This window comes from Elephas maximus, chromosome 24 (assembly GCF_024166365.1).
Source record: "Elephas maximus indicus isolate mEleMax1 chromosome 24, mEleMax1 primary haplotype, whole genome shotgun sequence".
NCBI lineage: Eukaryota > Metazoa > Chordata > Mammalia > Proboscidea > Elephantidae > Elephas > Elephas maximus.
This window is the reverse complement of record NC_064842.1, coordinates 28159288-28173826: the sequence shown is the minus strand read 5'-3', so window position 1 is coordinate 28173826 and position 14539 is coordinate 28159288. Positions and strand designations below refer to the sequence as shown.

The window sequence follows — 14539 nt, the reverse complement described above, 5'->3', positions numbered from 1 at the left end:
GGGTGACAGGTTAACAGACTGTAATTTATTAAGGGGGGAGGCAGAGTTCAGGAGCTGCTTCTGAAGCATTTCTGCTTCTATTGAGACAAGTACGTCATAGATCCTGGGGCCCTCCTGCGTCATTGTAAAGGGGGATGTGAGGGCTCGGGGGTCACTGAGAGGGCATGAGGCTCGCCCACACAGGGCAGAGGAGACCTTGGGCCACTTCAGGAGAGACAGCAGAGCTGGGAAACAAATGCCCTCCCATATGCCCACACCACCCTGGGGGACATCTTCCAGCTTCATCACCTGTTATTGTGTGCTGTCAAGTCCGTTCCAATGCATAGCCACCCTACGGGACAGAGTAGAACTGCCCCGTAGGGTTTTCTAGGGTGTAATCTTGATGGGAGCAGATCACCAGGTTTTTTTCTTCTGCAGGGCTGCTGGGTGAGTTTGAATCACCGCTGTTTTGGTTAGCAGCTAAGCACTTAACCATTGTGCCACTAGGGTTTCTTCATCTCATGCTGATCCTGAACTAAATCTTAAAAAAATAATTAGGGACACTAAGCTCACTCACAGAATAACCCCCAAACCCTGAATTAGACCTTCAGAAAACTCATCTAGCTTTCTTGATACTGGCATTACTTCTAGGTTAAAGAAAAAAAAAAAAAGATTGCCACCTAGTCGACCCTGATTCATGGCAACCCTATGTGTGTCAGAATAGAACTGTGCTTGTTTTTTGGGATGTGGATTTCCAGGCTTTTCTTCCGAGGGAACTCTGGGCGACTTGAAACTCCATCCTTTTGGTTAGCAGCCCAGTGCATGAACTGCGCCACTCACGGACTCCCTGACTTCCAGGTAGTCATTTTTAAAGCAGTAGAAAGGACCCTAAAGCCAAAAGGAACTTGCTATTGGGGAAAAATGCTTTATGTCTGTGAGATGATGAGATTTCAGACTTCCTGGTGAAAGCACTGCTTATCTCCACCGCCACCTTCTCCGTCCTTATACACAGAAAATGCACAAGCTGCTTCTCTCCTGTCTCCTGTCCCTTTTATGACTGTGGGGACTACGGTGAAAGTCTTGGATAGACATGCAGATCAACAGAATAGAAGTGAGGGTCCAGAAATACTTCTAGCTCTTACAGTGCTTTTACAGACCGGAGGCTCTGGATTAAAGTTGGACCTTCTTTCTATTCCTTGCTCATTTCCTGATCAAATTCCCTCAAAAAGCTAATGGAACCTCCCAAGCTTCCCCATCAGCCCGTCTCTGGGCAGGTGGCATTTCTTCCACTGCTGTCCCCATGACACCCCTTCTGCCTCCCTCCGTGCTGCCTCGGTTTCCCCATCTAGCCTTGGTGCTCCTCCTCCTTCACCTCCCTTTTGCAGTTCTCTGGCCTCAACTCCTTGTTCGCCCACAGACGTGCTTGGGTCTTCTAATCTTAAAAACAAGGTCCTAGCACCCTTGAATAATCTCCCTCTTTCATGTTACAACCTCACATTTTAAAAGATGTGCCCTAAAAGTGACTCATCTTCCCACTTCCCCCTGTCTTGCAGTCCACTGTTTGCCACTTCCTCCCCATGCAGGGCTATCGCCAAGGGACCCAGAGACTTCCTGCTGGCCAAAGCCAAGGGCAGCCCTGACACCCCTGACTTGCCCCCACCCCCACCGCGAGTACTTTCTTTGAGACCTCAACCATCCAGGTACGTGCTCCAAAACTATCCAACCACTGTTTCCCACCTGTGCTCTGACGATGGTCACAGAGAGAGTAGGGAAGGGATGGGAAGAGAGAATAAGGGACCACCCCTCCTCCACCTGGCTTCCACTAGACAGAAGTGGGGTGGGGTGGTTGGGAGAGCTTGTTTTTTTTGAAAACATGGTCTAGACATTTATGCCCTTTAATTTATGAGAGCAAAAGCTGTATTAAAGTAATATAATTTCCATTGATCTGTGTTCTCTATTTTATTTGGTAGGGGAAGCCCTGGTGGTGCAGTGTTAAACGCCCGCCTGCTAACCGAAAGCTTGGCAGTTTGAACCCACTAGCCTTCCACAGGAGAAAGAATGTAGCAGTCTGCTTCTGTAAAGATGACAGCCTTGGAAACCCTCTGGGGCAGTTCTACTCTGTCCTATAGGATCATGATGAGTTGGAATCGACTTGAGGGCAGTGGGTTTGGTTTTTGGGTTCTGAGTTAGATTTCATGAGGACGATTTTATTTAAGGTTGAAAATGGCTGCTCAGAAGTAGCCCGTTTCTCCTGTTTTGCTTCCCACAGCCAGTCAGTGCCTAGGACTCTTTTTTTCACTTCCATAGCCTTTAAACATACCCTTTTGTTTTCACTTCCTCTGCCAATGCCTACCAGTAACCACTTGCCATCAAGTCAGCTCTGACTCATGGTCACCCATGTGTGTCAGAGAAGAACTGTGCTCTGTAGGGTTTTCGATAGCTTACTTTAGATGATCGTTAGGCTTTTCTTCTGAGGCACCTCTGGGTGGACTCGAACCTCTACCCTTTTGGTTAGCAGCTGAATGTGTTAATCATTTCCACCGTCCAGGGACTCCTGGCAACACATAGTCCTGGCCTTTTGTTCCAGGTCCCCAACCCCTCTTTCTTAAAGCACAGATGGAATTTCTAGTTGTGTTTACTCTTTTCAAAAACCACTTCATGCCTCCCCTTCCTCAGCCTGCCTGGTGCTTATTTATGGACAGGTTTGTGAGTTTCTTGACGTCAGGGATCTGTTTTCCTCATTTCCCACAATCCTGAGTCCTTCCGAGTGTCTGCATAGTTGGAGCTTATTGCCAAGTGAACCTACCTGACCCCTGCACCTGAATGTCAGGGTACTTCGCGGTTATATCCGGCCCTATTTGTTGTCTAGGTGCGTAGTCTTCCTTTGTTGTTATTTTTGTAGGTCTAGTTTTGCACTGAGCAAGGAGTGCCCACGGTGTCAATGGCACTATAAAATATTAAAGGTAATAGATATTATATCAGTCTTTGCTTCCTCCCCTCCAGGAGCCAGGGTCTCCTCCTGCCTCCCCCTGCTCTCACTCTTGGTCCTGCCGAGGTCACTTGGAGCAAATGCAGACGGTGGAGATGGGTGGCAGGATAAGAGTGCTCAGCCTGGCCAGGGAGCAGAAATGACCCCGGAGGCTTAGCCATAGCTCAGGGCCTATCAATCTTTAATGACATCTCTCAGAACACCAGACAGGAGTGGGGGCGGGGTGAGTGGGAGAGCTTGGGGTGATTTTTTTTTTTTTTTTGAAAACTTGGTCTAGACATTTATGCCCTTTAATTTATGAGAGTAAAAGCTGTACTAAAATAATATAATAAATATATTTTTATATTGAAGTTGAAAATGTCAGGAGCTTCAATACAACTTTAAGGAACTTAAGGCTTAACTTTCAGGATTAAGGGAGCACGTTTCTAAGCACGGCGTGAATAGGCCCAGTTAAATTCAAGACATACAATTGCCACACTTTATAAAGAGTGGATAGAGCTTTAAAAAATCATGGTGCAGGCTTTTATTTTGACGTTGTCATCACGTTTGCTTTCAGCTTAAGAGAAGATCAAGATGATTTATTTCATATCAGACTGTGCCTTTTTTCTGGTGATTACTCTTTCTCCTCCAGGCAGGGATGTAGACGTAATGATGAAATGAGTTTGGGTTTTGTTAAGTTAGTCCCGCCTTTTATCGTGTAAGCCATTCTACCGAGTGGGATTCAAGTTCCCCTTTGGGGCCAGAACAGATCTCCCCAGGGCTCCCCCTCGTGCTCACTACATCTTTCCACTTGTGTCTGTGCTTGCTGGGGTAAAGGCTGAGCATCATTTTAACGTTGTTGCTTCTCATTTTTCATAATAATAACAATTAGTTGTTATAAATACGATGATGACTATTATTAAGGCTGCAGTGAACAGTCCATCCATGCTTATTCCCATGGGACAGTGTTTCCCAGACCACATTCCCTGGGACACTCATTAGGAAGACTTTAGGTGGCCAAATCCATCACTTCAAGTGCAGTGCACCACTGTCAATATGGTACTGTGGTGGCTTGTGTGTTGCTGTGATGCTAGAAGCTATGACACTGGTATTTCAAATACCAGCAGGCTCACCTGTGGCGGGCAGGTTACAGCAGAGCTTCCAGAATAAGACAGACTAGGAAGAAAGGCTTGGTGCACTACTTCCGTAAATTAGTCAATGAAAACCGTACGGATCACAACAGAATATTGTCTGATGGACTCAAACATGGCAAAGTGAAAATGGTGCAGGACTAAGCAGTGTCTTGCTCCGTTGTACATGGGGTCACTGTGAGTTGGGGCGACTCAGTGGCAGCTAACAACAACAGGAGTGAATTGATCGTTCTGTACTCTCTCATGTGGTCTGTTTGTAACCAGGAGCTCCATGTGCAAGGTGGGCAGCATGTGGCCAAGGGACGAGACCAGCTGACATGCCCACCACGTGGCTGAATCCATGCCTTGCAAATCAGCTACTTACGCTCTGACGTTTCTGGTTGCTTCTTCTCTTATAGTTCCAGATGTCAGTCTTACCTCTCCAATAGGACTATAAGCCCTTGAGGGCAGGATTGGTCCCGTATTTCTTCCACATTCCTGACAACACTTGCACAGAGCTATTACATAGGAATGGAGCAACCTAGTTGTGCCCAGGCGGGGTGGTTCTGCCGTTCACCTTGAGTGCACTGTGAATGGTGCCAGGGCAGTGCCATGCAAGCTGGGTGAGCTGAACTGAAATGACCTACTACAGAATAAGTGGTAGGTAAAATGTATGACAAAATATTAAAACAAAATTTGCATATTTTTCGACAAGTTCAAAACTTTTTCATATTGCAATTTCTTCCCCTTACTTTGACATCTGTGGTTATCAAGAGGAAGATTCCCAAGTACTACTTAATACAAGAGCATTTTTGTATATGGCATGAATCCATATTATATCAGCACTTTGGAATCATGTATCAATCTATCCCATTTTCCTATGAGAGGTGGTTTTGTAATTTTACCTCTGCTTGCCGGGTTGCAGAAGAAATACCAAAGGTGATGTGACTTGCTTAAAATTCCATGATCGGTCGTTGTCAGGTAGAGCTGATCTAGGACTCCATTAAATCAGGACCACTGTACCCACGCCAACTACGGTGCTGTTACCAGTCATTTTAATTTATTTATGCTGTAATCCCCCTCCTCTCACCCACTTCATAAGGATTTAGGACAGAGACAAAAGTCATGTAAGAAATCGAATAATTCTTTCATGGTTCATAAGACTTACTTGTGAAGCTCTAAGAGAGGTTAAAAAAAAAGTGCTTAGTATTTTAAACTCTGTAGAAACACCTGTATGTCCTCCAGATATGGAGTTAGAGTCCTGTGCAGCCAACAGAGCATTAGAAGTTTGAAAAAGGGGGCTGCCTGTGAATTCATGCCTTCCTCTGATCTCTGTTCTTAGCACCATAAGCTGATTCTTTGGTGCCATGTGATTTTTGTGACCACTTATTTATTTATTTATTTATTTTAAAGTGTGTATTAAATAAGTGACTACAAAGTGATTCAAGAATATTAGGTCAGGTCATTTCATTTTCTTTAGATCAGTATTTTTCAAGAAGTAGTCCTTGGGCTTGCCCTATTAGAATCATATGCGAGCTTATTAAAATGCAAATTCCTAGGCTCCATCCTCAGAAGGTGGGGCCCTGGATTTGCATTTTTAACAAGCTCCCAGGTGATTCTTGGGCACTGGTAAGTCTGAGAACTACTACTGAAAGTTGTCAGAAGAATGTCTTTTAAACGGTTCCCAAAGAAAAATGGCTTTTCCCATTGCATGTGTATTCTGGAAGCTGGCCCGTAGATTCACCATCTTGATTTCCTCCTCATGTGACGTTTTCATCTGCACGTGTTGCCAGGCATTTGAGACCTGCCAAAGGCTTTCTTGGGGTTACTTTCAAATATGTCTCAAGGAAACAAATCTCTCACTGCTTCCACTGCAGATGAGGGGCAACAATATCTACCCCATCTTGTGTCCCCACAGGTCACAGCTTGTCCCATAGCATATGGCCGCATGAGCTAGGTCCCCTCCCCTCCTCCCCGGCAGCCCACAGAGCCCCAGTGATCCATCATGGCATGTCACACTGAGCCCGCACTCGGCCCTGAATCTCCGTCCACACACTGTGGCAGTAGCAGCCACGGCCACTCTGTTGGGGTTGGGATTGAGTTAACACCTACTCTCTGTCTGCCTTCCTGACCTCAGAGTCTCCACCAGGCTGTCCAGCCCCACAGCGCGTGGGCATTTAGCAATTGTGCAGGCTTCTAGAGACCTTGAGGAATTCCAACACGCAACATCTCTCCTGTAGAACACACTCAAACTTGATATTTCTATAGCCCAAAGTACATTTGATATTTTAAGTGCGCTGCAAAGTTTGAGGCCTGGGTAGATGAGCACATGAACACTTAAGTTCAAACAACACTAATTTGGTGCCAGTGAGAATTCTATGAAAGTATGAGGGCAGGCCGTTCATCTCTAGGGGATGTAACAGCTCAAAAAAGGATCTTAAAATAAGAGAAGTCCGTGGTAGTAGTAGACCAGTAATACCTTTACTTTTGAAATTGTGTGTACAATGTAAAAAATATTTAGCCTGATATACCTTCTCACAAAATGTGGTCCTTTCAACTTCAGAAAACGGACCGGGTGCCCGTGTATAAAGGGAGAGGGGAATTCCAAGTGATGACATATGTCTGTTGGTGTCAGCATACTGTAGAGTCAACCTACAATGTTTTTCTGTCGTTGCAGGTGATTTTCAAAGCAAAGTCAAAATATTCCCCAGAATTACTCAAATACCGGTAAGTACCCTGGGCATTTGTCCCTGTGGTAGATGGTGAAAATGGTCACACATTACCCTGTTAGAGCACGTGACTTCTCCAGAGCTGGCCATTGCCTGGAACAGCCCTGCTGGGAAGTGTTTGACCACAGTGTCATATCCATTACACAGAAGAGTCAGCTCCTTTAATCATTACTTATTCCGTCTTGCAACATATTTGACTGTTGCCTTGTTCAGCCACAACAGCCCTGTACCTTCCAGAGCCAGGAGGAAGTAGGCTGGAGTAAAATAGATGTGGGTTACACATAAACCGCTCTGGGGCACTTAGGAAATAAAGAGCCCTTCACAGAATGGTGGGTGGTACCAACAGTTAACCCACTCAGCTGCTAACCGAAATGTTGGAAGTTTGACTCCACCCAGAGGTGCCTTAGAAGAAAGACCTGGTAATCTGCTTCTGAAAAACCAGCCATTGAAAACACTGTGGAGCACAGTTCTGCTCTGGCACGCGTGGTGTTGCTGTGAGTTTCAACAGACTTGGTGGCAACTGGTGATTCGCAGAAGGAAAAAGCATTCCCTGAAAACGTCAGTGTGTGACCACAGTGTTCCTCCCCTCCGCACCCTACCCTCTGGGTGTTCAGGCAGGTGGCAGGACCCCAGGCCACGGCCAGGAGGGCCTTGTTGTCCCCCCAGCCCTGCCCTCCCACCAGCTTGCCTGACCCAGCTTGTTTACACTTGCAGGCTGCTGTTAGGTTCTTTGTTTTCCTGCACACCATAGTCCACTGTACAGTTACAGGTTTCGCTACAGAGAGTTACCATACAGCTTCCTGTTGTTGTTAGTTGCCGGTGGGTCAGCTCTGATTCACGGTGACCCCATGTACAGCAAACTGGAAAAGTGCCTGGTCCTGCACTATCTTATGATCGTTGGCACGTGTGAGCCCGTTGTTTCAGCTGTCGTGTCAATCCATCTCACTGACGGTTTCCCCTGTTTTCGCTGACCCTCTACCAAACATGATGTCCTTTGCTAGCGGTTGGTCTTTCCTGATGTGTCCAAAGTAAGCAAGCTGAAGTCTTGCCATCCTTGCTTTTAAGAGGCATGTTGGGCTTATTCCTTCAAAGACTGATTTGTTAATTTTTCTGGTAATCCGTGGTATATTTAATAACTTGCTATGCAGATGTTTATTGAGTATCCAACCAGCAAATATATTTTTGACTGTTTAGTACTCAGGCACTGTGAAGCAAAAATGTAGTCTGTGGTCTTGAAAAGTACACACTGTACTTGAAAAGATGTCCTACAGAACACAAACTCGCAGAGTAGGGCAAAGCTGCACAGGAAGGCTTTCAACAGCATGAACAGTCCCTACTGTGGGCCCCTGTGGGCTGTGGGCATCGTGAGAACTTTGCGGAAGAGAGGCTCGTGCTGGGGTGTATAGGAGATTCTAGAAGGGGACCCCTTAAATTATATGTTAAATTGTATGTGAAGAGGTGGATACCCATGTTTTTCCTTTGGAGAGGGTCCATAGCCTCCCCTAAATTTTCGGAGATGTCTGTGACTCCCCAAAGGTGAAGCTTAGAGAATTGTCACATTTGGCAAGAGGGAGAAAGGGAGGAAATGCCTCCAGAAGGGGCACAGGGCAGCATGAGCCAAGGTCCTGGGGTCTCTGCTGCCACAGGCAACCATCTCTGCAGAGGCTACGTTCCAGTTACCTTCTTGGGTCAAAAATTACCTTATCATATGTAGAAATACATACATATTATATTTTATTTATATACACATAATCCTAAATTAATGTAAAAATTTTTTTTCTAAATTGAAAGGGTATATTTTAATCTCAATTTCATATCCAAGAAACTAAAGTTGAGACAGTTTCTTTGACGGTCAGAACTTGTGACAGTGTTTGGGTCAGGATACAAGTAATGCAGAGCCCCATGTTTGTTTTTCACCTGATCATGCTGTTTCCCTGCACTACTTTTTGGGGGACCAGGTCAGACCAGACCAATTGCCTTCGAGTCAATTCTGACCTAATGTGTCAGAGTAGAGCTATGCTTCGTAGGGTTTTTAATGGCTGTGACCTTTTGGAAGTAGTTTGCCAGGGCTTTCTTCCGAGGTACCTCTGGGTAGGTTCGAACCACCAACCTTTTGGTTAGCAGCTGAGCACTTACCATTGGCACCGGCACACCTGTTAAGCATTCAGCTGCTAACCAAAAGGTTGGCAGTTCTTATCTACCAGCCACTCCTTGGAAACCCTATGAGGCAGTTCTACTCTGTCTGTCCTATAAGGTCGCTGTGAGTTGGAATCGACTGGAGGGCAATGGGTTAGGGACTCTGTATGTTTTGGGAGGGAGTGTTAATTCCTGTTTCCTCCAGGGTATTATTCAACTGGAACTTCAGCATCCATCACATGCTGTTGGTCCCAAGGAGGACAATTTAAAGTTCAAGCAGATGATTTTCTCTCTCCCCCGCGATGACAAAATAGCTAGCCTTTCCTCTGCCTCAGTCCTTGTGTCCACCCCCTTGACAAGAACCACAGATCAGCTGTCGGGATTGGGAAGCTGGGAGCAAAGAATGAGTGAAGACTGGGTGGAGGAAGAGTATTCTGATTGGATCACGGAGCTCATTTTATCTTGGAACTGGTGGGTTGAGGCTGGGTGTTATGGATTGAGTTGTGTCTCCGCCTCACGCCCCCCGCCCCCCCGCAAAAATGTGTTGGAATCCTAACACCTATACTTGTGGATGTAATGTAATGAAATGTAATTACTTTCCATAATGCAATCTAACGTTAGGTTAATGAAGCCAGATTAGTGTGGGATGTGTCCTAAAACTAAACACTTCAGAGTTATAAAAGGAGCAGATTAGACACAGAAGCGAGCACACACAATGGAGGTGATTACATGATATCACAAAATGGAGGATAACTACATCATTACATAACTGCCAAACTGCATCATTATGTAACTGCCAAACCACTGAGAGTCATGGCCCAGCCAAGTGGACACACAACCTTAACGATCACAATGTGTATGACTGCTTCACGGGGAGGGAATTTACAGAGATGAAGGGAGGAGAAGGGGAGAAATATAGTTGGATCCCAGTGTTGGGAGTGAGATATTTGAGCCAGAGATGGTGGAGAGTGTCTTGAAACCTGAGGATGAAGTTTCAATGGGAGAAGCGCCAGATCTAATAATTTCGTTGCCAAGTGTAAAGAAATCCTAGGAGTTACTCATGTTCAGGCATACCCTTAATCTTGTCTGTTGAACTCCCCATCTCTCCTAAGCCAGATGGCATTAGGCATTTCAGGCAATGATTTATCCCTTGAGATGCTTTGATATGTTGTCTTTTAAATAGGCTGGCTTCCCTAATTTAATTACGATTCATTTGAAATGAAACATAAGCCATTAGTCTAGAACTGCTGCAGCATCCGACCCCAAGCTATTCCTATAGCAATTCTGTGTTTTGAACATAATTTATACTCAAGCCAACCAAGAACCACTTTATTTTTCACTTAAATTTCCTTTTTACCAGCACATTAGGTAGCCCTGAGTTTTGCTGGGGTTGATATTGTCTTTCCCAGTATATTTTTAAAATATATTTTTGGCTTAGGAAGTGTGATCACTGGGCATGGGATTGCTCGAGAGTATTTTGATTTTAAACATTTTCAACTATTTTCCCTCCACATTTTTTTAATGAAGTGAGAAGTATAATTAGCCAGGCCTTGCTTTTCTCTTTCTTTAAGAATTCTAAGATACTGGAAGAGAAATGTAAAAACAACCTTTATAATCCTAATACTATCCCCTCACGATAAACCACTTGCCATCGAGTCAACTCCGACTCATGGTGACCCCATGTATGTCAGAGTAGAACTGTGCTCCACAGGGTTTTCAGTGGCTGATTTTTCCAGAAGTAGATTGCCAGGCCTTTCTTCTGAGGTGCCTCTGGGTAGACTTGAACTGCCAACCTTTCAGTCAGTAGTTAAGCATGTTAACTGCACTGCTTAGGGACTCCTTCATAAAGGCTGGCAGCACCCAAATCCAGGTGCTTCCTGTCTGGATGCTGACTGGGGAGAGTGTCTATGTAAGGGGCTGCCTGAAGACTCAGGTGATCACTCTGGCTCTGCCATAGCCACGCTGACCCTCTGGTCTCACAAGTAGAAGTGGCCTCCCAGTCGCTGGGCCTCACTGGCTTTTTTCCCCTTTAGCGTTTCCTCTCATCATGCTAAAATGAGCTGTTGATCCCAACCCTATGGTTTGGGCCATAGTTTCTTCCCAGACCTGTCCCAGTTGCTTCTCAAAGGGTCTGTGTTGACTGCAGTCTTCCTCATCTGGCCCATGTCCCCTGGATCGTCTTCTAAAGTCAGCCATGCTCACACTTATCATTCCTTTGCTTATGACTTGGCATGCCCCCCAGTGTCTGCGGCCCATTCCCATTTCCAGTTTTGTCTCTTGGCCCTGTCTGCCTCCCTCCTTGTGCTCCAGGCCTGACAGACAGCGCACCAGCCCCAGAGACAGCATGCTCTGTTGTCCAATTATGACTTTTACCTGTTATACTCTTCTCTGCTCGTCTGGTGCGCTGCGTTCCTCCCTCTAATGCGGCATACATCTTTCCAACACCCGGAGATGCTGGAGGGCCTAGGCTCTGTCTTCTTCATCACTGAGTCTCTGTACCAGCCTGGTGAGGAAGCACAGGGCTGTGGAATGAAGTGCTTGCAGTTGTTTTCTCTCTGCCTTTAGAGATGTAGTTCCTTAATTTTAAGTTGTTACCCCACAAGAAAGGAGATCTTGTAGCTGCTGTGACATAGAGTGCTTGTAGGAGTTCACCACCACCTGTCTGTCAGTTTGTCATCCATGGGGGCTTGCGTGTTGCTGTGATGCTGGAAGCTATGCCACCGATATTTCAAATACCAGGAGGGTCACTTATGGTGGACAAGTTTTAGCAGAGCTTCCAGATAAAGACAGACAGGAAGAAGGGCCTGGCAATCTTATTTCCAAAAATTAGCCAATGAAAACCCATGGATCACAACCCATGTCTGATACAGTGCTGGAAGATGAGCCCCCTGGGTTGGAAGGCGCCACAGCCATGGACTCAGAACATAACAATGAGCATGAAGATAGTGCAGGACCAGGCAGTATTTCATTCTGTTACACGTAAGGTCACCATGAGTCAGCACCAACACCGCGGCAACGGACAGTAACAACAATAGGAATTAATGTCTACAAACAATAGCCCTTGTTTAGACAGTAATGCAATGTTTTCTGGATTCAGAATGTACATCTTAACCTGGGTTGATTCTTTCCTTCTTCCCTCCCTCCCCTCCCTCTTAAACAAATATTTATTGAGTCCCTACTAAGTACAACATGGATTCGGGGGGATAATGAAACAGACATAGTCCCTGTCTTCATGGCATTTACTGCCTAGGGAGAAGGAGGCATTGAGCAAGTAATCGTCCATGTATTTTACTCTAAACTGTGACAAATCTCTGAAGTTAAAGTACAGGGGCCAGGACAGAGATACCAGAGAAACCAGCTCAGTCTGGGGAGAGGGAGGGGAGGGCCAGGAAAGGCTTCTTTAAAGAGGTGATGTTTGAGCTGAAGGTTGAGCAGGAGCCAGGCACACAGTTTTTGGGGTTCTCAAAATTGTGTGAGGGACTTTGCCAGGGGGCGGTAATTTAGTCAGGGCACATTTAATTGCTAGACGTGAGATCCTGTTCAAATTAGCTTGAGTGAGTGGGGGTTTATTAGCGCACTGACATCTGAGGGCAGGAAATAAAACCGCAGCTGGGCACTCTCTTTCTCACCCTTCCTTTCCCTCCCTGGTCCCTGTCTGCCTCCCACCTTGTACTCCAGGCCCAGCAGGAGTTTTCTTTCTCTCTCTCTCTCCCGGGTTTCCAATGTCCCTTGTCTATGATGGTTGAAGACATTAACATCCCTTTCGAGCTTCAAAACCACTTTTAGTTGATGGTTTTCTGCTCTCAGACGTGAGATGCAAACATAGTCAACCCAAGTCTACTTTGGAGTCAGACCAGGCTGTTCCTTATTTGGATGCCTACTGAATGATGTCTTCCTGAAGTAAACAAAACATGGACAATTACAAAGGGACACCTGAGGCTGCTGACCTGAGAAAGTCTTTATGTAGACCTTACAAAGGTCCCTTTTCTGTAGCCCTGAGAAACTGCAGGTTAAACATGGCCAATCAACAGCCTGTTTGTATCCATTTAGCCCAGGCGAGTTGCTGCAGCCGCTTAGTCGTTTATCAGGTAAAACAGTGTTCCCAGGTAAAGTGAGTGCTAACTGGACTCCCCTTTCACTGGTGACTTTTTGGGGTTAAAACGCTTTATGAACATGCTCCCACTTAATCCCCACAAACGTAGGTATTATTTAGTCTTATTTTCAGATGAAGAAGCTGAGGCTTAAAGAGGTTACATTTTGCCCAGGTTCCCATGGTGCAGACTTGTCAGAGCGGACATTCAAGGCCAGATCTCTGCTCTTAGCTGCTCATTATGAACATTCATTGGGTGCTTCCTGTGGCCTCGTTTAATCCTCACAACCCCTCACACACCTGAAATTAAGGCACAGAGAGGTAAGCACCTTGCTGAGGTCACAGTTTATAGGCTGTTTGTAATACGAATCGTTTGTCTTGGAAGCCCAAGCTCTTAAGTGGTTGTTAACTGGGTTGTGTCTGCTTTCAGCAGTTAACCCAAAACTCACAATTTGCCTCTAATGTGCAGGAACAAGCAGGGAATGGTGATTGACATGCCTCTCATCCTTCCCAGACTGCCGCTCTACCTGGCGTCGCTCTTTGTCAGCCTCGTGTTCCTGCTGGTGAACTTGACCTGTGCGGTGCTAGTGAAGACGGGGACCTGGGAGAGGAAGGCCATTGTCTCAGTGCGTGTGGCCATCAATGACACACTCTTCGTGCTGTGTGCCGTCTCTCTCTCACTCTGTCTCTACAAAATTTCCAAGATGTCTTTAGCCAACATTTACCTGGAGTCTAAGGTAGGGTGGAAATGTCATCAAGCTCCCTTCATTAAAGTCGGTCCTAAATGTGCTTTTCTGGTTTGGAAAGAGGACACAAGAGCCGTCTTTCCCACCTGATGGCCTAGGAAGGATTGGCCATATTGTGGCTGTGAGCTACAACACAGGAATGTAGTTCCTTGAACTTGGGGTGCAAGAAGAGTTCCCATCCAGATGCTGTAAAGTGTACTGATGTGTGCAGAATTGCTGCAGAGGGTGAAATCTCTGCTTTATAGATGCAGCCATTTAACCTACATTTTAAAGGACTTGTGGAATTGGTTGTACCAATGATATTAAGAGCAAACATATATCTAATGTTTCTATGTTTTCAGGCACTTTTATAAGCACTTTACATGTATAAACTTACTTCATCTTTACAACCCTGTAGCAGTAGATGGTATTACTACATCCACTTTATAGATAAGGAAATTGAGGCACAAGGAGACCGAGTAGCTTGCCCCGGTTCATACAGCTAGTAGATGGCAGGGCCAGGATTGAGATGAGGCAGGCTGGCTCCAGGGCCTGTGGTCCCAGCCACCTCGTTGTGCTGCTACAGAGATTCAGACTCAGTCCGTGATTGGCTGTGCCCCAGAGAGCGTTCTCAGTGGTGGGAACCGCTCCTGGAGATCCAGACAGTATTCCTCCCATGTTGATTTTCATTTACAGACACGGAGCCACACGTGTTGGGGGGAAGCCCCTGGCCCGTTCTCTTTTTCCCTGCTATGCCTCACATCCTAGAATCTATCTCCTTC

General features: G+C 45.9%; 1 protein-coding gene across 1 annotated transcript in view; it reads left to right on the top strand.

The window, feature by feature from the left end:
• The window catches only part of GPR137B (G protein-coupled receptor 137B), a 65270-nt gene that overhangs the window by 24314 nt on the left and 26417 nt on the right, over positions 1-14539 (top strand). Inside the window, 2 exon segments of the mRNA XM_049868686.1 lie at positions 6755-6804; positions 13547-13769. Of these exon segments, the coding sequence (XP_049724643.1) occupies positions 6755-6804; positions 13547-13769 (273 nt within the window).